The sequence below is a fragment of the Lissotriton vulgaris genome, chromosome 4_1 (assembly GCF_964263255.1).
Source record: "Lissotriton vulgaris chromosome 4_1, aLisVul1.2, whole genome shotgun sequence".
NCBI classification, from domain to species: domain Eukaryota; kingdom Metazoa; phylum Chordata; class Amphibia; order Caudata; family Salamandridae; genus Lissotriton; species Lissotriton vulgaris.
Window position 1 is genome coordinate 1,070,914,677 of NC_141691.1, and position 25,141 is coordinate 1,070,939,817.

At 39.3% G+C, this 25,141-nt stretch overlaps 1 protein-coding gene across 1 annotated transcript in view; it reads right to left on the reverse strand.

The window, feature by feature from the left end:
• Positions 1–215: 215 nt before the first annotated feature.
• The window catches only part of LOC147722880 (fibrous sheath-interacting protein 2-like), a 136,234-nt gene continuing 111,308 nt past the window's right edge, over positions 216–25,141 (reverse strand). The window contains exons 2-3 of the mRNA XM_086967404.1: positions 990–1,571; positions 216–305 (exon numbers count right to left, since the gene is read on the reverse strand). Of these exons, the coding sequence (XP_086823530.1) occupies positions 216–305; positions 990–1,571 (672 nt within the window). The remainder of the gene's footprint in view (positions 306–989; positions 1,572–25,141) is intronic.

The window sequence follows — 25,141 nt, forward strand, 5'->3', positions numbered from 1 at the left end:
GTTGCTCATAGGCATCGCAAGCAGGGATTTGGGGTGCTGCAGCACACTCAAAATAATCTTGCGGGAGTTCAGGATGTGAGTGAGCAATAAACATACCTTTAAATTTAGTTTTTATCTTGTCACCTTTGCTCTGTGTTCAAAGATAGTGGTCAAATGTCAGGCTATGTTGTCTATGAAATTGCTGCTTATTTTCTTAACATGTAGACTAGTGTTTATTATTCTTTCTCCGACTGCAAAGTGAGTGGATTTTGTAACGTGAAGTAGGTGACAATCTTGCTGAGGTACACGGCGTGTGGAAAGAAAGCCTGTCAGAAGTAAAAAAATTCTAACACAACAAAATTTAAATATCTGCAAATTACCTGTAAAAAATATTCAAAATATATGAGCAATTGTCAAAGCACAAAAAAGTGGAATTTGTTGTAAGTTTGAAATACGATGGAAACAAATATTTGTTTACAATCAAAACAAATGAAGACACTTTACATGGTGATGTGCAAATAATAAATACTCAGGAAACCCATTTCTACATATTATCATTTGTGTGCTATATAGTTTAATCAATAAAACTGCAAGCCTGTGCAACTTTACAGGATGTTTCAAAGAGAAATGTGCTGTCTGTAAATGACAGTGTTCTACCACACCATTCTTTAGTAGCATATGTGAAACGAGACAGTGTGCTCCAAAATGCACCACTGGCAGCATACCAAACCCTTACCACCCTCCTGCTGTACAAGATTAGCTCATATGCCACACTTGTTCTTAGTGTGATCCTTGTATTTTTCATATTGACTTCAGTGATGTAACATTGATGGCAGCACTATCAATCTGAAAATTGTTCCAGCATCACTAGTTGCTGAACATGCTTGATAGACAACTACCAATTTATACATGTGTTGGCAACCAAGGAAACAAATACATACTAAGTAAATAGTATGTGATAACTATATTCAGTTTCATCTGCCCAGTAACAATTAAGAAGCCATACATACAATGGGCGTGCTTCCAGACTTGGTGAAAGGTGTGATTGAAGAATTTTCGTTGCTGTTTTTAAAAATCCCCACAGCCAAAACTGGTTTCTGCGCAAGGCTACTGCTGACACATTCCAACCACTTTCTGCCGCCAGAAGCTGTGTTGCTGTTTGCATTGCAGTTTTGTCCTCTTGGCAAGTCAGCAATCACTCGATCAGAAGCACTGGGCTGAAGATTGCGAGTGACACAAATGACCTTTTTTACGCGACTGTCATAGATACTAAGCTCTTCTTCTGGGGCAGGTATACCAGAATCCTTAGTCTTTGTGCTACCCTTGCCGCAGCAGTTAAAGCTGCAACACTTTTTCTTTTTGGCAATTGAGCTAATTTTAGCCATCAAAACACGTGCCTGGCTATCTTTTTCGATCACACATGGCTCACTTGATATAACTATGTCTTCCATTACTTCGTCGTTAACATGATGATCAATATCGTGAGCTACCAGACGAACAATAAGTTCCTGGTGGGTTTTTACGTCTTTTAGAAGTTCCACTTTGGTTATATCAGGTTTTAATACATTGAGAAAGGAGTTTCTAGCAACAATCTAAAATATAAATAACAATGCTTCAGTTATAAGAGAAATGCTTTGCTTGTAAACATGTTACACATTATGAACTTAATTAAAACTATCTTCTCTCATTTAAAGAAATAATGCAATTATAACATGGCATAACTAACCAACAGATATTGTGTAATATTTGTTTTACGTACCTTCCAAATGTATGATTGGCACATTTTGGTTCAGGCGAACCATTCTATTTGACTGAATCACTGGAAATAGTGGAGCTCTTTTATCACAAACAATTTGGACACTCCTATTGCTCAACTAGAATTCTCATGCTGGGACAGAAAAGTCATCTTCATGGTAAAGATGTGTACCCCTGCCCTGAGTGACCTACTGTACCGTTGTTTGGATTGCTGATGCTGACTTTTTTGTCATAGGAGAACATGGACCATGCGCCTGCACCATGACATAGGCCTTTCTCACGGATTGCGGTCTTGTTGGACTGTAAGGGGCACCCAAAGTGCTACCCTCATAGTGGTAGAAGGCTACCACCTTTACCAGGAGGTAAGGGGGTGGTGGCAGAATACCTTGTAGCTTTCATTGGTAGTGAACAGGATCGTTTTACCTTGTTTCATTGGAGTGAGGCCTACAGGCTCATTCACTTGTTTAAAAGTTCTGCTGCGGTGTGCTTAACTCACACTTGACCAACATCAGGTAAATGTGGAGTGCTGCGCAGCACAGGAGTAGTGACTCTGCGTTGGTTGTATGTGTGCCTGGTAAGGGTACAATTCAGTGATGGAGCAGAACTGTGATGTGCCACTGTGGTTAGTGCATGTCTTGGGTATATGTATCCCTAAGAGGAATACATTACATGAGAGATGTAATGCTGTGAAGTGTGAGCACGGGGAAAGCATGTGCTGGGAGTATGCTTGTTTGCGTTACGTACAATGCATGTAGGATGAAGTGTGGTGCAGTGTGCATATAGTGAGTGTGTGTGCTGGCGCTGTGTGTGTTTTACAATAAGCAGAACCCTGGTTGAATGTAGGAAAGCTTCAGGACTGAACAGTGAAAGTAGATTGAGGGTCTAATTTATGGGGATTTGGCATAGTGCAGCACAGCAAGGCACCATGCTGTGCTGCCCTACGCCAATGTGAAAGGGAAAGAATGCACTGTAGTTAAGCAATACAGTGCATTCCTGTCCGTTCTGCCTGCGCTGCCGCCTTTTCCGCAGCCAAATGCCAAAATTGGCACCCTTGAACCATGGTGCAATGGAGGCCTCAGTAGCATCCAATGTTTTTGTGCAGGAAGGAGCACCTTCCTGCACAAAAACACTCCTAAAAGGATTTTTCTTCTTTTTAAGTGTACTGAAGAATGCAGCATACATAGAAAGAGGGAAAAACTAGGAGAAATAAATACAGTTCTCCTCGTTACGCCTCACCTTGGGAGGCATACAGATTTGGCACTTCCCCAGCTTTACATCACTTTGTTAATCTGGGGCAGCATCGAATTCCATGGGTGTTGCCTGACAAAACCCACTGCAACGTTAATTGAACGCCTCCGGGCACGGAGTAAGGTCCAGGACTGCCTGTGTCATGTGGTCAGAATAGACCCAGTTAGAAACACCACCATTTCACATTCTCAGGTTTCTTAAGTTGCTTTCCTTATACACTGTGACATTTGACATACATTTGCTTGAGTGTCTGTGCAGGATAAAATTCTCTGAAACTGCACTGCTTAAATTTCCACTTTGTAAGCACACTATCATAATACCCTGAACATTTCATAAAAGGGATAAAGTTATCTGCGTAAATGTTGTTGTCTAGTTGTGGTCTATGAGGCGACAGAGCTATCATAATAGAATAAACTATAGCGGCCTGAATTGGGGTTTCGACATGGCAGCATGGGGGAAGTTTATTATATAAATGGCTTCACCGCATTGTTGGGCTGAGGAGCATTTCACTGTCACTGCGAGGTTGCTGCATGGCGAAATTCCAACTCAGCTAGTTCCGGTTTACCTCTGCGAAGAGGGATGTCCAGCTTACGACCATGACGGATAGCCTGATGACACTTACACAGGTAACGCCGAGTTCAACGACCAACAGGGATTTGGCAGATCACCCACCCTAGGCAAAACTAGGTTAGGCTGCACTAGGTAGGAGTACACTAAAACACAGTATGTATATGCTAGCATATGTTCACTATTATAGCACAAAGATTCATCTTTTTCACTATTCTCGTAATGCAAATCACGCTAATCTGTTTCATTCTATTGATTATCGTAGCACACATCTTTTATACAAGAATCACAATGCTTCATTAAATATTGAGTGCCTTGCTAAGTATTTCTTGTGCATTATTTGGGGTATGCATAAGTAACCAAACAAAAGGATTCTAGATTTGTTACCACAATTTCCTTGTGGGATCAGGGTTGTCATTCTGAGGTTGATCACACATTTATTACCCTGTAAGGTTAGGGGTAAGGATGGTGCACAGAATCAGTCTGGAACAAATCCTGACATTTACATTGCCCAACAAATGCACAGTTTTACAGGTAAAGTACAAGCCGAACATGGCACCACCAACGATTTAGCTTGGGCTCTTATTTAGTGTATCACCTGAGTAGTTTTCTTTGGTATACCCAAAAACCCATTATTAGGACATGTTGTTGGTGTTAAGGAAAAATCCTCCTCAGTTGTGTAGGTAAAACCTATTTATTGGCTGTAGGTAGTTCAAGCTTGAACCTTTCAAAGGCTCACCCTTTATTGGTACCCTCTCTGAATTCAACATACCCTTATGGGTGACCTGGCAGCATTTAACATACCTGAGAACTGCAGACATGAAGTTACTCAGAAGCTGCTACAACATGATCTCACGCTGGCAGGTGGAGAAGTTCCCTAGAGGCTGAGGCTCACAAAGCATTTAGGACGGAGGTATTCTATTCATGGATTACATTCCCAGCAGCAAACGAATGCTTCTGATTGTTTCACATGTACAGTGCGACTGACGTTCCAAATAACTATACAGCTGACGAAACTCTAGAAATACCATTAAATTTCCAAAAACAGGTCCCCTTAGTAATGAGGGAGGAACATGGCCAGTCTTGGCCGATTGCACACAACATCTAAACATAGCTGATGTGACAGCACCACAGTTATGCAGACTATATAATTGCCTACTCAGAATGTATAGGAGTCTGACACAATTCATTATGTGAACAATGACAGTAAATTCTGTGTGGGCTGCTCAAGCTGCACAACCACGATTGGCTACACCGGACATAAGCCCACAAATCATCAATGCAGTCATGGGTACAGTTCATGTCAGATGGGAGGTAATTCCTTTCTGGATTGCACAAAAAACAAGTCAGCTTGAAGCAGTGTTTCCCTATATGGGACACCAGTAAAAACACGTAATTCATACCATATGCTTGCCAATGGGGATGGCTCCCCCTGTAAAGGACTACACCACATGGGATACGGTCTTCAATGCAGCATATACCAGAACTCGTGGTACACCCTCATTAGCTGTTTTGCCAGAGGTGCTGAAACAGATCCAAAATTCATACAGGGCAACCCCTGCCCTGGATTTGGGGATGAAACTGAAGGGCAATTTTGCCACAGTATCCATCATTATGTTGAGTACCATTGAAGAGTAAGTAGCAGAGTTGGCAGTACACCAACGACTCACTAACTTGACTCAAAGAGAACAGGACCGCGAGTTACCAAAAATTATTGACGATACCTATGCATCCATAGGTATAGATAATTTGGGAGCTAGACCTACAAAACCACAAATCAAGAGTAATTCTTAAAAAGATAACTCAAAGCAAGCACCCAACTCTTTAAAGGAAAAGTGGGAAAATAGGAAGCATAATGAAAAGGCTAAGTCATAGGGCAGATCTCATTAACAGTAGGCCACTGAAAATGCTATAATGTGCGTAACCGTGAAATAATAAAAAGCCCTACAGGTATCAGGATACTGATACACAATCATCTTGTTCCTTTTAGGAGTCATCCGAAAAATGCTCGAGGAGGTGGACTGTTACAGCGCAGATCAGAGGAGTATGTGAAACTGAAGATGGACTCACAACGTTCATCTCGCTACATAATAAACAAGCATCTGCAATGCAATCAGTAATGTATTTGCGAGAGTTTAAACTATAACATTGTAAATGACAATGCCTTTTAATTATTTGTTTAAAAAAAGATAAATAAAAGGAATTGCCATTTACTATACCAATAGCTCTTACTCATGTAAATGCGAGACCTATTGCATTGCAGATGCTTGTTCCTATTGCATTCATTGGCGACATGACAATAAAATACGGATTTAAATTTAGAAACCTCACATATTTCAAAAGATTCAGTTTGCCACATGTTGCATGACACACAGATATGGGCACACACTCACTTCCTTGAAGTGCAAAGAATTTCAAGTAACCAATATTGACGACTGTGTTAACAAAGTTAAGGGGTCTGGTGAAAATTAAATGTTTCTCCTTAAAACAAAAAAAGCCCTATCACAATTTATAGTTTTTAAGAAGATGCCGCTTAAGTTCTTGCAAAAAGAGGACAAGTGCTTGCCGCTTTCAAATGAAATATTCGATGCCCCACTCAGTAACGGAGAACACATTTGTATAATTGGCTGACAGGCCTTTCATCCATCATAAGTCGATGAAATTAAAATGACTTTGTTAAAAATAATTAGTCTGTTACTTCTGTGCAAAAGTACTTGTTTGTGGTGCGCAGATTATAAATAATAACCGTGGTTATAGTACAGCTTGAAGTCAGCTTTTGAAGCTAGCTGACAATGAATATGTGATCTGACATTTTTATTGAATTCATAATATGTATGATGTAAATCAAAAGCACACTTACAGTGACGTCATGTAAAAGCTACCATTGCTTTATTGCGCCTTTTTTTAGTTGTCATTGTTTTATTGGTTCTAGATTTCTAGTGTTTCACGAATAGTTTATTTATCAGTGCTTTTCAGAGGCAACATTGCTCGGTACAATATGAACGTACTGCAGGAGAGAAGCAGAGTTGGCTACGCTGTCTCACTATTAAATGTAATTGAAATGCAACTTTGCCAAGTGTCGGTGCACTTCTTTGAAAGTCGAAGGAGGTATCGTGTCGATATTGAACAGAAGCCCTGCGCTGCATGCACTGACCGCCCTTCAAGGAACAGGCTTGTGTCGTGGGGCACTGTGTGGGAAATAAATGGTTGAAGCCTGACCTGCTTGCCCCCAGTCTTTGCAGTGTGCGGCGAGTTGGGAGCAGAGGAAAATATTTCCGGACTGCTGGCTGAAGGAGCATTTCAGAACAGTGAGTGAAACTGGCACATTTTGTTTCGGAGCAGCCCCTGAAAATTTAGGGGGGATTCGTCAAGGGGGGCCGAGAAAAAAGGGGGGTCCCAAAACGCGTTTTTCCCATTCATTTTTCCATAGGGCGTTTGGCCTCACTTTTAGCTCGAACGGCTGAATGGATTTGCACGAAACTTGGCAAAATTGTAGGGACTGTTAGCCCGATGTGCCTTTTCTGGGTCTCAATATATGTGCTCCAGTGGATTTTGAGAAATTAACGTTTAAAAAAACAGATATATCTGTGACAGCGTCCCGGGTAGCGCTCCGGTTCGCGTACTTTTCGCGTAACGGAGCTTTGCGAAGCGAAGCTGATTGGCTCTCCGGTGTCTGTCAACATTCTAAACAGTCCGGAGCGGTCGCCATCTTGTCTCTCGGTAGGATCGAGAGACAAGAGGAGGCCAAAACGAAGGGGCAAATGACCATAATGGGGCTTAGTAGATCCTCCCTGACCCCCTAGGTTTGATGTGGAGGCTTTAAAAGGGCCCCGCGGGGCAAAAAAAACCACAAAAAAAATGATTTTTTTCGTGGGGTGCGCCCGGTACGCACACCGGAAAGCGGTCCGGGGAGCGTACTATAAGGAAACAAGAATGATTGACTTTCAAAATACTGTATTTTTATTGATTGTTCATTTTGTTGTTTTTTTTGTTTATTTTTTTTTACGTAGCAACATGTAGGTACCAATGCAGAGTCTATAAATAAATAAACACCGTCTCCTTTGTAGATATCTTGCAAGTTGTTTCTGAAGTTTTTGTGGTATATGGAATTCATACCATAGTCTGTCTGGAAAGCCGAAACAATATGGAGGTAGGAGATGATAAAGAGATGTTAAATACACATTGGAGATAAAATAGTGGAAGAAAGGAAGTAACTATGAGCAAACTTACTATGTAACACAAAAAAGTTGCACAGTATATTTAAAGTCTGACTTTACATTATAACCAATTTGGTACTAGTTTACAAAATACATATAAAAATGAATAATGTCACAAACAATTTTTGAATTATTAAATAAAAATTTATTTTTCTGATTCTTTTTCAAAATTAAAAAGAAATTCTAATAATTCATTATCAGTTTTTTTTTCTTTTCCAAGTAGGAAATCTACTGCTTTCACACATTGCAGAAGTTCAAAGTCCCGTGAATCATCATAGAATTCAGAGTCAATTTCTGTATCTGTTTTGCTTCCTGTAACAATTTCCAAGTTATTTTTCTGTTGTCCTTCCATTTTGTATGCTGTAAAATAAATTTAAAAAAAATATATCAGTACAGATAGGGCACTGTTGGGTTTAAGTACAGACAGGTAGTTTGGTTTTTTAAACAGTGATTTTTTCGTTGGGCAGTGTATGGTATCAAACTGGAAGTAGAAATATGAAAAAAATTATGAAATAAACTCTAAGTCAATTCTTAATTATACAAGACAAGTCTAACTCCATCCATAACTAAAACAGAGAAGTCTATTTTATTCTATAAGTATTACAGAGTGATAGAATATAACTATCAGAAAATGTTTTCCTAATTAGCTTACAGTACAGAACATACTTCAGTTTTTAAAATAATATCTTACTTTTCAAATAGAACTTGAAGTTATCAGTTGAAATGTAGTTGATATGTACTTCAAGAAGTAGTAGTCAAAATGGCTGTGTTTCTCTCTCTTTCTTTATATATATTTTGGTACATAACCAATCAAATGTCATGATATAATAGTAGAAATTGAAAGTAATATTTTAATTGGTTGTCAATTCCAACACTTCAAATGTGTTTTGTGAAGTAATTTACCTCAGGGAATTTAGAGAGTTCTACATGCTAAATGGCTAAATGGAATTCCAACCAAATTTGTGAAAATGGTAGGGATTGGTATGTAGTATGAGCTAATGTTTAATTGGTGAAAGTGTCTCCAGTGGTTTTTCTGTAAATTACTTTCCCACCTTTTTTGAGCGAGTGCTTGTCAGTGCGTGTCCCGGTACACGAACCTGCAGCGTTACGGGAGTCCTCCGTTTTGTGTTTCGGTAGAATTGAGATACAAGATGGAGGGTAAATAATGTTCAGAATGGGTAGAAGGGGGTACTTTAGACGTATCCTGACCCCCTAGGTTTTCTGAGGGTGACTGAGGAGGCTCATATATGTCGAATTTTTTTTTTGAATTTTTCACGCGGTTAGCTGCCGGTACGCGAACCGGGTAGCGAACCAGGAAGCGAACATAAGTGAAAATTAGTGAAAAAAGGTACATTCGAAATTTTAAAAGAGTAATTAAAGTAAAGGTAGCTCTGAAAAGAGCTTTTGGGTTCTGTGTAAGTTCTAGGTACTTATACGTAGGTACCAATACACAGTCTTAAATTTTGTATGAAAACTCTGTTCCCCTCATCTGAGAAGTGCACGCCATCTCCTTTGTAGATATCTTGCATGTAGTAACGCAAGTTATTGTTGTAGATGGAGCCCATTCCATGGTCTCTAATGTAAGCTGAAACAGACTTATTTACATGCTTCCTCGATTTCTCAATTTGTGGACAAAATTGATTGGACCACCTCCATTTTTGTCTTTGGCATATAATGGAATATACCAAGGGAGTTTGAGGAAAAACTGTCATCAATTGCTCAAAGGTGTCTTTTAAGAGCATTTCCAGACCTACTCCAGTCAAAGTCCCCAAATCATTTCCTCCACAGTGCACTATTATGAGGTCAGGGGTTGGCAAATGTAAAAAGGTTTTCACCAATGGTATCAATTGGTGACATTTCAATCCTCTTCGGCCATTCCATTTGATTTCCACATTTTGTAAATTGAGGTTGTGTAAATTTCTGTTATCAGCATACCTGTGAGCCCAGTGGATGTAGCTATGTCCAAGAATCCAGACTGAAAACATGGCTAGAGGAGTTTTTGCTGCAGTCAGATGAAGTGTGGGAATGAAATGGCAGTTGAAATAGTGAAGTTTGTAATGAAAAAAAACTGTGGAGTTTGAGTGCAAATGATTCATAAGTAGTGATTGGTGTATTTCCATTGCTGAAAACAGAAAGTTAGGGTGCATGGATGTGTTCTTTGAAAGATGTAATTTGAATGGTTAATTAAAAATGATGTTATGAAAGATTGCAGTGGATTAGCAGGTGTACTGAGAGTTCAGAGTTCATTTGAAACATTGTTGTGTGAACTTGTAAACATGAGAGGTCTGGCAGGCGGTAGTTGCTATGGAAAAAGGGCAGAAAGGGCAGAGGGGGGAAGGGTGTTGATTTGAAAATAGTGAGGGAAGAGTTTTGATTGGCTGACATGAGAGATATGTGTGATGAATATCAGCATTTCAGTGCCTTTGTTGGTTGCAGCCTCCGGAGTGCATACCTTTTATTCTGCTAAAGAAAAATTGGTGTGTTTCTGAGGCTGTTTTGAAATTCAAAAAGCATTTGTAAAGGTGAGTTATCGTTTCTATATTTTAGATAAAGACTAGTATGCTTTTTTGCGTAAATAAGAAAGCCAGCTGTGTATTTAAAATGATGTTTTGAGTCAAGTGTTTGCATTATGCTTTCAAAGACGATTTTGGATTCTTTTACCAATTGTAATTGCAGATAATGTAAAGTATTAGTACTGACAAGGTGTGGTTGTACATAGGAGCTGTCCTGTGTTTTCAAATTATGATCAGAAAATCGTTTTTAAGGAAAAGGAATGCTTTAAAAAATGATGAGAATTTATTTACTTGTGATATAACTCCTGCAATGCGTCGTTTTTGCGGAACAGATGCATGATGCATCTGTGTTGTTATTGCCCCATGCTGCTCTACAGTGTACATGTAAAAAATGAGGCATAAGTGTTGCACGGGCATTGTAAATACTCTCCTATGTGTGCTTAGCCATTTCAAGTCACTTCCCCCTGGTTCAAGGGCCTTGTAAATACGTCCCCATATGTGTCTGGTCATTTGTAGTCACTTTCCCCATGGTGCAAGGTCCTTGTAAATACGCCCCCATGTGTGCTTGAAAAATTTTGATTTTGATTGTTTGAGTTACATAGCTATGTTAAAAGTTATTGAAAAAAAGGTGCAAGGACCTTAAAAAAACGTTTTCATGTGTATTAGGGAATTTTAAGTCAGTTCCCTATGAATGTAGGTATATACTTGTTTTACATAAAAGGTTTAAAAACGTTTTTTGAAATCAATTAGGTTTCTTGATATGTACTGCTAGTGTTTCATAGGTTGTTTGGGGCATATGTACAAGGCCTTTGAGTCCCTTTGATGTAATTTTTCCAATTTTAATTTAAGACATTTCCCCTGGAGCAAGGTCCTTGTAAATACGCTCCTATGTGTGCTTGGGTAATTTAAGTATTGATAGGGTGTGCTTCTACATAGGACGAAAACTACATCTGCATAATGAGATAAGTAAACTGAAGAAATACAGGTGATGTGATTGTTAAATGTGCAAAAATATTTTCATGTTTTTCAATTATATCACTTGTGTTTCCTAACATTAAGAATCACATTGTGCAGATGATATTTAGTCATGTTCATGGAGATAGAGGAGGTCTGGCCTTTGTTCAAGAGTGCAGTGGACATGATTCACTTCTTTGGTAGGCCTGTACATGTCTTATCACCTCTGTACTCTTTAACAAGTCTAAATTTCATCTGCAACCCTGAGTAGGCCTCACCTCAAACAAACTTCTAGATAGTCCACACCTTATCGTCATCCTGAATCAATCATTTAAAGTGTAAGGGGCAGATTTATGATGGTTGTGCGCCTATTTTGTGCTGCTGTTGCGTCACTTTTATAATGCAGTAGTGATTTACAAGATGCACCATGTTGCAAGATAGCAGCTGCGGGTCGTGGAGGGAGTTATGGTGGGGCAGGGAGGCGGTGAGGGGGAGGGGCAGGTTGGAGGGACCTAAACACTGGCATATGTATTATTGCAGGTAAGTATACAATTTAAAGTGCGTAAAGTTTCATGTGGGCTTTTTGTTGCAGGGTGGGCAGTCATTTGCATGAAAGCCCTGTAATACTATCACTATCACACTAAAATTAAGAACATTTCACTGAATCATCTTTATAGCATTGCTGAATCAAATCATTACTGTTATTGACTTACTGTTTGGTAATAGTGGTTAATTAAATGTTTTATTATATTTTACCACAGATTCAACTGCAGAATATTTCGAAATTAGACAATGCCGTCTAAGGATGGAATCCGAAAGGCTACGAAACGTCAAAGACAGCAGATTACTAAATGCTTGCAGCAGTCCTCTACATTAAAATCACCTCAACGCACGAAGAAAACTCCGGGTAAGAGAACGAAATCATTCCTTAGAAACATTTGTAGAAACAAAAGTATAACTACAGAACAAGTTTTAGTCCAGAAAAAGAGAGCCAATTTAAATGGAAAGGAAAGGCCCGTCAAAAAAGTTTCTGCTAGAGCAGGAGATAACTCTGTGCATGGCAGTAGAAGGGAAAATACATTCAGGGACATTCGTAGGCGAATTTTCCGCAACAGGGTAATTGTCAATTTGCTAAAACAATTTAAGAAAGGCCAACAGAAAGTGGCATTTTATAAGAAAAAGAAAAATGTGGAGAAAATTATTGATCAGGCTTTCGAAATTAAGCGAAAGTTATTTATTTTGGTAATTAATAGAATTAGGAAACTTAACAAGGTAATTTATGTTTTCAAATCAAATAGTAGATGGAAGAGAGTAGTTAATCGAAGTAATTTTTGTGAAGTTTTCTCAGGAGAATGGATGCATAGTTCAAATAGTGAGGCATTTTTTAATGAGGAGAGTTATTTTCAGGACAATGATTTGGTGCATGCAGTTGAAAGCAGTGGTCGAGCATATGAGGTAAAAGATGGTCGTCCGGTTGAAAAAGAAAAACTTGTGTCTGCAGATGCAGAAGAGGTGTTAAGTGATGAGGTTTTAGGGAGATGTCCTAAGGGACCAGTGTACACCTGGAAGTGTAGTTCTATTTGCAGTGTGCGACAGGATTCCATCAATTTGCTTTGTGATTTTATACGGACATTTAATAAGAAAAGTTTAAAACAAAAAATAAAGTTGTTGCAAGAATTAGATCCTTGCAGAGTGAGACAAGTGACAGGTTTGCATGGTCATTCACTGGCTTGTCTTTCCAGGAGAGTATGCCAGAGTGCTTTTCATCATTTCAGGATGCTAGCAGTGCATCATAATAAAGTGAGGAAATTAGTTAGAATGTTGTATTATGCTAAGAGTCCAGCAATGATGCTTAAACAATTAAGCAGTGCTCTTTTGCATGGTTCTGAAGTAGAGGTGAAGAATATTTGTCAAGAAATTGAGTTCTGTTACTTTGCTGGTAAAGAGAACAATGTTGAAATTGACCCACTAGAAGAAGGTAATGTGGAAGAGAGTGTACAGATTTTCAGTACAGATAAGTTTCACAAGGAAATTTCCACGTTTATGATGAAATCAAGTGAGAGGCCTAATTTCACTTGTGTGTGTTGTCGACGGACTTATTATAAGAATCAGACTAAGTTAGTGGATTTATATGCAAAAAGTGATTTGGAAAACAATAGTGAATGGAAGGATTTTGCCACATCCTTGATGATAGAAAATTGTTTTGATTTGGGAGCGGACCAACGTATGTGTACTTATTGTTATAACAAATTAAACCAAAACCAGATGCCTGCTAGAGCGGTTTATAATAATCTGGAATTGGTTGACATTCCTTCTGAATTGAAGGATTGAAATACTTATGAATCTATTTTGATTCAAAGTGTCCATCCCTTCCAGGCTATTGTACGAATGGAGCCAAAGACAGGGAAATTGCCTCCATCAGATTTACAGAGAGGATTAAAGGGAAGAGTTGTTTATTTGCCTTTAGATTTGAAGAAAACCATTAATACAATTGGAGTAGAGAAAGTGGAAGAGGAACCTCTGGTTATCATAGTTAATGGTGTTCCGACAAAGAGTAAGAAAATCTGGCAAGATTTAGTGGATGTTAGGAAAGTCAAAAAGGCAACATTGTATTTGATAAAAAATAATGAGTACTACAAGAATGTATGTGCTGCAGAAGAGGAAGTAAGTGAAGAAGAGGACAGCGATTTGTGTGCTGGACAAATTGAGAAAGTAGAAGCCTCTAAAAAGGAAGAAATATATGAACATTATAGTGTTCATCCTTTGCATTCCAAGGAAGTCATGGGGAATGCTATTGAGTTGTTTCAAATGAAACAAGCCAAAGGGAGTCCCATTAGTGTTTGGGAGGAAAGTTTGGAAGCTCGATGTTTCCCACAGTTATTTCCCACAGGTCGAGGAGGACGATATGATGAGCGACCTGTTCAAATTCCTGCTTCAGAATACCGGACTGTACGATTGTATGCAGAAGATCCTAGGTTTCGCCAATGCATTCCCTATTTATTTCATCTACTGTTTGAAAGTGATCTATATGGATTGTCTTATGCAGTGAACCACATCTTGAAAAGTGGTGTACAACTGCGAAATATCTCGGCAAGGGACTTTATGGATAAAGTCAATGTGCAAGACAGTATTTTGGATTCTCACCTGATTAATCTCATGGCTTGTCAGCGTGGTACTAATGAGTATTGGTATCGCCGTCATGGTGATTTAAAATGTATGCTGAGGAACTTAGGAACTCCCACATGGTTCCTCACTCTCAGCTGTGCTGAGTATGGCTGGGAAGACTTACTTGAATTTCTATGTGAGGCAAATGGAAAAATTGAAAATATCGAATTCAAGACACCCGGAGAACTGTGTTCTTTGGATCCAGTGAATGTATGCAGGTACTTCAATCATAGATTTGAAGCTATGATGTCTTTCATCATGAACCAGAAAAATCCACCTCTTGGAGAGGTGTTGGATTTCTTCTGGAGAAAGGAGTATCAAGCAAGAGGAGCTCCTCATATACATATGCTGCTATGGATCAAAGATGCACCCAAATTTGGAACAGATCCGGATGACTTAGTGATGAGTTTTATAGAACAGTATGCTACATGTGCTGTTCCAAAGACAAATGAAGACAAAAGTCTAAGAGAACAAGTTTTACGGTTTCAAAGCCATCGTTGTGGAAAGTACTGTCGTCGTAAATTCAGAAACAAGGACAAGTACTACACCAAATGTCGTTTTGCATTTCCACGGTCGGTGATATCAAAAGGAAGAGTTAACAATTTGATGTCTTCGCTGCGACATAATGTGACGAGGAAATCACCCAAAAACACATACAATTTGAAAAGAAACGAAGAGTCCAAGTACATTAATGACTACAACCCAGTGATTTTGTCCATGTGGAATGCTAACATGGATATACAGTTTGTGGCTGACAACTGTATGGCTGTGGCTCGGTATGTGACGTCTTATATCACCAAAAAAGAAAAGACAGAACTGAAGGATATGTGGGAGGATATTTCCCATGAAAAGAGCCTCAGTAAGAAGTTGTACAGTTTCAGTCTGAAGATGTTGTCGCATCGAGAAATCGGAGCTTACGAATGTTCTGACCGGGTATCTTCAGGAAGTCTCTATGCCAAATCTAGGAGTATCATTTGGGCGAGTCTTGGTCTTGCTGCAACGCGTAATCGAGTTCTGAAACCTGTACGGGAAATTGAGTATTTGGCGGAGAAGGAGCCAATTAGTACAGATATTTTGAAGACCAACATGTTGGATACATATTATCCAAATAGAAGCAGTCACCTGGAGAATGTTTGTCTGTATGATATTCTACAAAATTACGTTGTCAAGAGGAACATCAAAGAAGATATTGATAAAGGAGTGTATGCTGTAATTGGAAGTGAGGGATGTCTGGTCAAGCAAAGAAAATGTCAATTGGTAAATCATCGAAAATTGAATTGTGAATCTCCAGAAAGAAAAGAGTTTTTCTATTTAGCTCTTTTGCAACTTTTCAAGCCTTGGCGTGCAGAAGAGGAACTGCTTGGAGATTTCCTCTGTTACGAAGACTCTTTCAATGCAGCCAAGGAGTCCATAGAATGTCCTGTTTTTCCAAAATATCTAGAAATGTTGAATGCAGAAATCGAGCAGAAAGCAACAATTGCAGCTGAGATTGCTAGAGACAGTTCTCAGGACAGTCAGAGTTCTGTTTCATTGAGTCAGGATCCACTAGGAGAACCAGTTATCGAAAATGAAGCTGCCACTGCCATGATTGAAGTGGAAAGAGCCATGGCACATGCTCAGGAGGATGTGGTTAACTTAGAAGATTTGGAAAGACAACTCAACGTTGAGCAGAGGAAAATATATGACGAAGTTACCAACCAAATTGAGCATAGATTAAGTCATGAGACGAAAGAGTGCTCATGTACGTCGTTGAAGCCTGTCCCACTATACGTGAGTGGAGAAGCAGGAACTGGAAAAAGTTTCCTCATTAAAGCAATTTCATGTTATCTGCAGAAAAGGACTGAGTCATCGCTGTCTTGTGTTGTGACCGCTCCAACTGGACTGGCAGCTCATAACATTAAAGGGATTACTTTGCATCGGCTACTGATGCTGCCAGTGGAGCATGATAACAAATTACAATACCACAAGTTATCTGGGGATGCTTGTTGTGAAGTATCTAGAGTGTTGAAGAAGATGGAACTTCTTATCATTGACGAAGTAAGCATGGTTTCCAATGTCATGCTTGCCTTTGTGCATTTGAGAATGCAGGAAGTTCTTAAAACAGAGTATGATGTGTTATTCGGTGGCAAACACATCATTGTTTTTGGTGATCTTCTGCAGCTGACACCAGTGAAAGGACAACCAGTGTTTAAACTGCTTACACATGAAGATACCAAGAAGTACCTAGGGAGCATTGGCAACGTTAACATATGGTTAAACTTCAATTATTCTGAGCTGCGTGAAAATATGCGTCAGGCGAAGGACGAAGATTACAAGAATATTCTACAAGATGTTAGAATCGGGAAAGTGACTGAGCGTGGGAAAGAAGCTTTACATGCACGATTACTGTCAAATTTATATCCAGAAGAAGACGTTTTGCCAGAGGATATTTTTAAGAAAATTACTGAGAAGAAATCTGGAATATGTTTGATGCCAACTCTTGCAGAATGTTCCATCTTCAACAACAAAATATTGAATTTAGAAAAACAAGAGATTGTGAAACTGGAAGCTATTGACATAATAGAGCATATGGGAGCAACAATTATTTTGTCTGAGAATTTGAAATCTAAATTGGATTCATTAGAGAAGACTATATCTAAAACTGCGGGTTTTGAAAAGACTTTGAATGTGTGCTTAAATTGCCGAATCATTTTGAGAAGGAATTTAGATGTTGAAAGAGGTCTGGTAAATGGATCAATGGGTAATGTTGTTGATTTTGAGAAATACAGAATAGAGATGGAATTTAATTTTTAAAAATTAAATTTGATGGCATTGAGGAAGTACAGCTAATTGGTCATAGCACAGCAAGGTTTTTGCTTGTAAAAGACTTATATGTTCGCCGTAAGCAGTTTCCTGTTTGCTTGGCATATGCGGTGACAATTCATAAATCGCAAGGTTTAAGTGTAGACACTGCTTTAGTGAATATTGGCAGTTCTGTGTTTAAAGAGGGTATGGCTTATGTAGCATTGTCACGAGTCAAAACTTTATCGGGATTGTACTTGATTGACTGTGATGTCACAAACATTTGTGCGGATCTAGATTGTGTTAAGGAATACAATAGGTTAAGAAGAGAGTATGCACCACATTTGCCTCAATATCCTTTGTTAGAGAAACGTGTGGTAGGCCGGAAACGAAGAAATATCAGTAATAGTAGGGAGGTTGAAGCAAAAAGACCAAAAGTCGATGAACCAAAAAGTGTAAGCAGGAATAAAATGAATTCTGTTGAAAATATTGTTGGTTTTGAATTTGAAAATAGTTCTGGTGTCAACTGCTATGCTAATGTAGTTGTTAATGTTCTCTTTTCACTAGAGACTTTAAAAGAACAGATTGTGATCAATTCGGAACAAAGTTTATGCTGTTTGTTGAATTCTGTGTTAGAGAAATGTAGCGCTGATAGAACAAGAGTAGAAAGTGTGTCTGAAATTCGTTATCTGTTAGACGAATGTTCAGGTCAAACACAATTCTCTGAAAATATTCAGCAGGATTGTCAGGAGTTTTTAATGTATATGCTTGAAGTATTGCAAGATGAAGGTGTAGATGTAGATTATCTGTTTGGCCTTTCTTATCAATGGCAGCATGATTGCGAGAACTGTAGTCTATCAAGTACTACTAGTGTAGACTCAGAAAGATTTATATATTTAACTTGGCCTGACAGTAAATCAGTATCCTTCAATAAGCTAGTAAAGGCAGCCGATCAAAATATGGAGTGTAGCCAATGTAAGTCTGCAATGCTGTCCACATTAATTTTACGAAGTTATGGCCAGTATGTCATTTTAATGTTCCAACGATGTAGGCCTGATGGAACTAAATTGACAACTTTAATTAATAATTTTGTGGCTTCGCAGTTGTCAATATCAGGAAGGACTTTTGTAACTACTGCAATTATATATCATGACGGTCCTTCAACTACTTTAGGACATTACACAGCTTATTTAAAATCTGGAAACGGCTGGTCATTCTGCAATGATTCTGTTTTAACTTTCAAAAAAAGATTGCCTTTCCACCTTCAAAATTCTTACCTGGTGTTCTTACAACCAAAATTTTAGGAAAGGAATCTTGGGATTTCTCAGAGGAATTTCAAGAGGTTCTAATGGCTCCTACTCTATATGGCCTTGTGGATAATTGTAGTACAGAGCGAAAACTGTTTGTGTTTATAAGCTAAGTCAAGCAGCAGATCAAAATAAGGAGTAGAGGAAATGTAAGTCTGCAATGCTGTCCATATTATTTATGGAAACTTATGGGTGAAATGTCATTTTACAATTTCAACTACTTAAACTGGATGAAAAAAAGTTGTTAAGTCTAATTAAAAATGTTTTGGCTACACAGTCATCGATTTCAGGAAGAATATTTGCAACTGCAGCTATTATATATTATGATGTTCCTTTGATAACATCAGGATATTACACAGCTTATTTAAAATATAAAAAAGGCTAGTCTTTCGGCAATGGTTATCATTTTAGTACGAAGCAATGTTGCCTTTTGACTTGCTTTCTGAAGTGAGAATTTAGGGTAGGTAACTGGATTATAATGATTCGAGGTGTGGATGTAATTTAGTAGGCTGTTTTAAATTGCTTTGTATGTCTCATTTTTCTTAAATCGATGGAGTTTATCTTTCAGAAAGTGGCGGGCAGAAAATAGTAACAGCACAACAGAGTATAAGCTGTTCATAGGACATCCTTTGACGTCATAGAAAGTAAGTTACTTTTGAGGAGTTCTGATTTCTGATTAGTTATATTATTTGGTTTTTTAAACACAATCATTTTGATTGTGTTTTTTTTTCCCCGCTGTTATATGATGAATACCTTCAACTCACTGTTTTCAGTGAAATTTGAGATATTCTGATAACAGCAAAAATAAACCATTAAATATGTATAATTAATTTTGTACTTTGAATTGTGATTTATAATATGTATTCATCTTGTCTCATGCTCACTCTTTTTTTACTACCTTCTATTAATTTAAAAATTTTTGTTCTTTCTTACACAGATTAAAAGTATAAAAATGACAATTGACTACGTTAATGACAATTATAAGGTAAGTGTTTAGTACTCTTTACGTTATATCTCTATCACATTTAACTTTTATTAGTTCCACTGCTTCATTTCTTTAACCCTTAGTTTCCTGCCTTTGCTACTTACTTCATTTCTTTTTCTATTACTTATTTATACTACTCTTTTCACTCCTTTTCTCAGTCCCTCTTTCAACAGTAACTGTGTGTTACTCCCTCTATTTGTCTTTCTTTTCACATTACTCTCTGTTTACTTACTCGTCTTTTTAAAAAAAAAAATTTTTTTAGTTTGCTTCCGGTTCGCGTACCAGAACGCGAACCGGGAAGCGAATCAAAAGAAATAGAGGATGCTAGAGTGCTAAACATTCTAGCAATTTTTCTTAAAGGGAAGGTAGTTCTGAAAATAACTTTTTTTTATTATTTTTGTTGTTTTATATTTTTTGTGTGTTTTTTAGGAGGGAGGGGAAACAAAAATGATTCATTACAAAGAGCTCAACAGGAGCAACAAAAAAAAAAGTAAATTTAGTTTCTGGGACGTTTTGAACATTGATGATGTTCATATGCTCTATTAATTAGAGTAACACTCCTCTCTCCACATGAAATTAATTTGCCACAAGTTAAACATGTCATTTTCATTTGTCCAAAGTTCTTCTGAAGATTTGGGACCGTTTCCCTTGCCTCTGATTCTGTCACTGCCACTTCATTGGTGGATGTACTGGCAGGTCGGGGGTTATCCACCAAATCTCGAATTTGGGCAGCACTGTAATTAATCGGGTGCCACCTCTCCATATGACGATGCATGGTATAATTACCATAACTATATATTTTTTCGGTTCCTTTGGAGAGTACATCGTGGCAGATGAGGCAGGTAACGTACCTGGCATTTACTTTTTTTTCATGTGGAGGAAATGAAAAAAATTGCCAAATAAAATGTTCTTTAATATGGGACCTCCTTGGCTGTTCTTTTAAAAAAACCCTTGTCCCTTGCTCCTGTTCCTCGTCTTCCTCTTCATCCTCCTCTTGTTGGAGGATGACCTGTGGAGTTGGTCCTCTCTTCCTTGGAGGTTGTGGTGGTGGTGGGGATCCACCAGCTGCAGCTACTACAGATGCCATGACTGAACAAGCAGAAACAGGTCTTTCTCTCATAAAAATGAAAGTCAGAGTGAGGAAAAAAGGTGGGACTTTCATCATTTGGGAAAAAAAATGTTCTAAACCAATGAAAAGTGTTTATTTTACGTCATATGATCAAGCGTTCCATCATTAGGAAACTAAAAGTAAAATGAACCAATGAAAAGTTTTATGAACTAGTCACATGACCTGTTATGCTTACGTTACGCGCTCCGCGCCGCGCCTCGGATCGTTTCCGGGGCTCTGAGTTTCGCGCCTTGGTTCGCGTTCCAGAGCGCTTCCAGGTGCGCTAACACGGTGCGTCATAAGGCGCATTACGCAGTAACGCGATACGTTGCGATTACGCGACGCGTCAAGATGTGGCTTTCTAACACGGTACTTGCACTAACGGAACGTTTACCGGTTCGCGTATCGGCAGCGAAACAATAAAAAATAATTTAAATTATAATATAAATTAAATTAAAAAAATATAATACAAAAATATATAAAATATATTTTTCATTTAAAAGAAGAATACATTTTACAGCTTTCGATATTTGCTATTAAAAAACCATTGAAATTCACTGAAAAAACCATAGGTTATAGACCATATATAGTTAGGAATTAGCATTTACAAAACCTTGAAAATTCACTGAAAAAACCATAGGTTATAGACCATATATAGTTAGGGATTAGCATTTACAAAACCTTATTTTACTCGCCCAAAACCATTGAAATTCGCATATATAGTTAGTTGCACTAACTATATATCGCGCACCCGCAATCCACTGCTGATGATGTCACATATTACATCATTCATGACATGGTCAGTGACATCACTGATGACATCACTGATGACATCATCCAGTGACTGTATGTTTCTGTAAAGTTAAAATATGTCTTACATATTGAAGAATGAGTGGATGTATAAGTGTCTGGATGAAGGATTTAGTAGGTGCATGACTGACTGTATGAGAGAGTGATTAAATGTGTCTCACTGAGTGCATGGGTTAGTGACTAAACTGTCTTAATTTGTGCATCATTATATCTGTTGTTCTGTAAACTGCTGCATGTGTTGATCAGTAGCTATATGAGTAACTATATGGGTTATTGATTGGTTGCCCAAGTATTTGTATGGGAGAGTGAGTGTGTGTGTGGGCGTGGCTGGGAGGTGTGTGACTCTGTGCATAGATGTGTGAACAGTTGATTCACTAGATGTATGGGTTCAAAACTGCATGTGGAAACAGCTGTATGGGTGGTTGACTGTATGCATGAGTGTATTGGTGAGTGAATGGATATCTCAGTGCTATATTTGGAGATGTGTGGCTTACTGGTTAGAGGAGGCATACCCTGAAGCTGAGGTCAGACCCGGGACCAGGGTTCGATTCCCGACGCGGCAGGGTCCTGAACCCAATTGTCCATGGACTCGATAATTCTCGCTTCGGTGCCCACTCTAAGCACGAGTTCACACTATGCAGCTCTGGGCAACAAGCTTGCTTAATCTCCACAACGGCCCACCCGCGGCGGGATGCCTGCCTTTCACCTTGGGGATGCTCAGCACGGGTGGTCTCACAGGGAAAAACCAGGACGGGTTCCCAAGGCAAGCGCCGAGATGCCCAAGGGTAACATCGAGCGCTATATAAGAACATACATACATACATACATACATATATTCCAAAGAAAGTACATATGTAAAACACAGTACATGTGAGAGTTGACATATATAACCGTGCATAAGAGGCAGTGAATGTGTGAGTGGCTGCATGGATCATTGTGAACTTGTATCAGGGATCGTATAGGAGATTAAATATGTGTTAGAATATGTTTGAATTAGTAAGGTGTGTATAACTGTATAGTTGAGGAAATGGAGGTGTGATTGATTCTTTGCATGACTGACTAGATGTATGAGTAACTCCATGGATGAGTGACAATCTGTGAGTGTCTTTTTACACTGATTGTATCTAAGGTTATATTAGAGTCTGAAGAGGTTCATTCTATTATCACATGAATGATATTATCAGTGATGTTGTCAGTGATGTCATTTGAGTTGTCATCAGTGATGTCATCAGTGATGTCACTGACCATGTCATGAATGATGTAATATGTGACATCATCAGCAGTGGATTGCGGGTGCGCGATATATAGTTAGTGCAACTAACTATATATGCGAATTTCAATGGTTTTGTGCGAGTAAAATAAGGTTTTGTAAATGCTAATCCCTAACTATATATGGTCTATAACCTATGGTTTTTTCAGTGAATATATATATATATATATATATATATATATATATATATATATATATATATATATATATATATATCATGTTTGGTTTTCCCCGCAGCAAGCCAGCAGCATTACCCTAATGGGGTAATGCTGCTGGCTTGCTGTTATTAAAGAGATTGAACTACACACACTGGTTTGAAATTGTTTAGAAGCTTGATTAAGCTCGATTGACTATTACCTGTACGAAGGGTTTGGGTGTGTGGCCATTGCTATACTGCTCTAGGAATTGGGGAGTTGGTCCATGTTGGGATTATTTTCTTCTTTTCCTGTTCCGATATGTTTTTTTTTTCCCCTTGCATCGGTCCTGTCTTGTCCTTGGCGCTGGTGCTGTTTGTCTTATTGGCCTGGGGGGATGGTGGGGGTATTGGAGCAGCCTGGGGGGAGGTTGGCTCACTTAATCAGCAATGGCAGCACACCAGCAATCACTGAAATTCCTCACATAGAGTATCAAGGGGATGGGGTCCATGTCTAAGCACCATAGCATTCACAACTATATTAAGAGGCTGGGGTGCAGATAGCCCTCCTGCAGGAGACTCACTTGCTTCAAACAAAAGTTGACCAGTTGCGTAGAAGATGGAGATGGCAGGTATATGCCACATCATATTCACCGTATGCCCGTGGGGCATTGATTTGGATTCAAGCTGGGGTGTCCATTGAACTAATACGATCTGCCATAGACAAGGAGGGCAGATATGTCTTCTTCTGGGGAGGCTGTATGGGCGGGAGGTCACGCTAGGCTGTGCGTATGCCTCTAACCACGACCAGTTGGCCTATATGGCTGACCTCTCTACTTGTGTAGCGGATCTGATGGTGGGTCCAGTATTAATGGGGGGGATTTTAATGGAGTGACTGATGTGGACCTGGATCAATCGTACCCCTCTCTACCTGGTGCCTTGACCCGCTGATAGGCAGCTGGCTTGCGGGACTGGATGTCCCAATGTGGGCTGAAGGATATTTGGAGGATCCAACACGGGGACGCGAGAGAATACTCCTTTTATTCCCCAATGCACAAGCTCCATACCCGATTAGATGCCTTTTGGTGCTCCCCACTCTTAGCGATTCTATCACACACACAGAGTACTTGGGAAGAAACTTGTCCGAGCACAGCCCCCTGTTGCTGTCATACAAACTGTATGGAGACAGATCCCCGATACCAACAAGGCATCTCAACCCAATGTCCCTAGAAAATGCTCCGTTTGCTGACTTCCTACAATCTCTTGTATGTGATTATTTTGCTGATTATGACCGCTCTGCTTCGTTGGTCTTAATAGAGTGAGAAGCGTTCAAGGTGGTGGTGCGGGGACATTGCATGGGGCGGGCCGTGGGGGTGTGTAGGGAACTGCACCACACATTGCTGGATAGAGAGTGTAGGAGAGTAGGGTCTGCTATCCTATGGTCACCCCAATTTTTGCTTTTTGCTTCACTGGTTTTCGACTTAATGTGACTGTAGGCCTGCTAATCAGACCCACAGCCTGCTGTACTCTCTCTAAATTAACAGACATGTACTATAGGTACATAACCAATTTGGTACTGGACACCTTGTCAGCCCCTATACAGTGCACCATAGGTACCAAGGGCATAGGTGCATCCAAGGCCTACCAGGGGCTGCAGCATAGCTTTTGCCACCCCTTGCTGGTTCTTAAATTGACACAACTGGCTGATCAGTCAGCTGGGGCAAGGTGGTGTACTCACCCCTTGCTTAGATATAGTATACCTATTAGTAAACCTATATCTGGACACATATAAACCTATAAGTAACTCCTATAGCGGGCCTTTTCAATCCGGGAGGCAGAGTGCTTGGTTTTACGTGAGATGGTGCTCTAGCATGAGCTGAGCCTGTCTGCAGCTGTCGGGAACAACTCCCTTAGCTGTTCCGGGACAATGCCATACCATATACTCTTAAGTGCATTATAATCCATCGCAGTTATGTGCTAACTTTGGTTTGGCTTTATCAAAACATGTCGTGTAAGGTGTCATACGATTTGGAATACTATCCCCTTGACAGTCCTGTCGACGGGGATAGCATTCCACCCTTCTAGAGGGAGAAGACATGTTACTTTACTAAAACGCGGTTAATACTAACCAAAGCCTCAGCATCACAAAATGGATGCTGCTGCCACCGACACGAGTCTGACCTCCTGCTGCTGACCGAAACTTGGCAGAGGAGGCCTGGACAAAGGGTTTCCTGTCGCAGGGAGGTGCTACACCTCCCCAGACAGGAGATAGTGTATTGGGGCAGGTATGGCTGAAAGAAACTAGACAGTGCCTGGGGTGCACAAGGCTTCCCCTTGCATAATACGGTC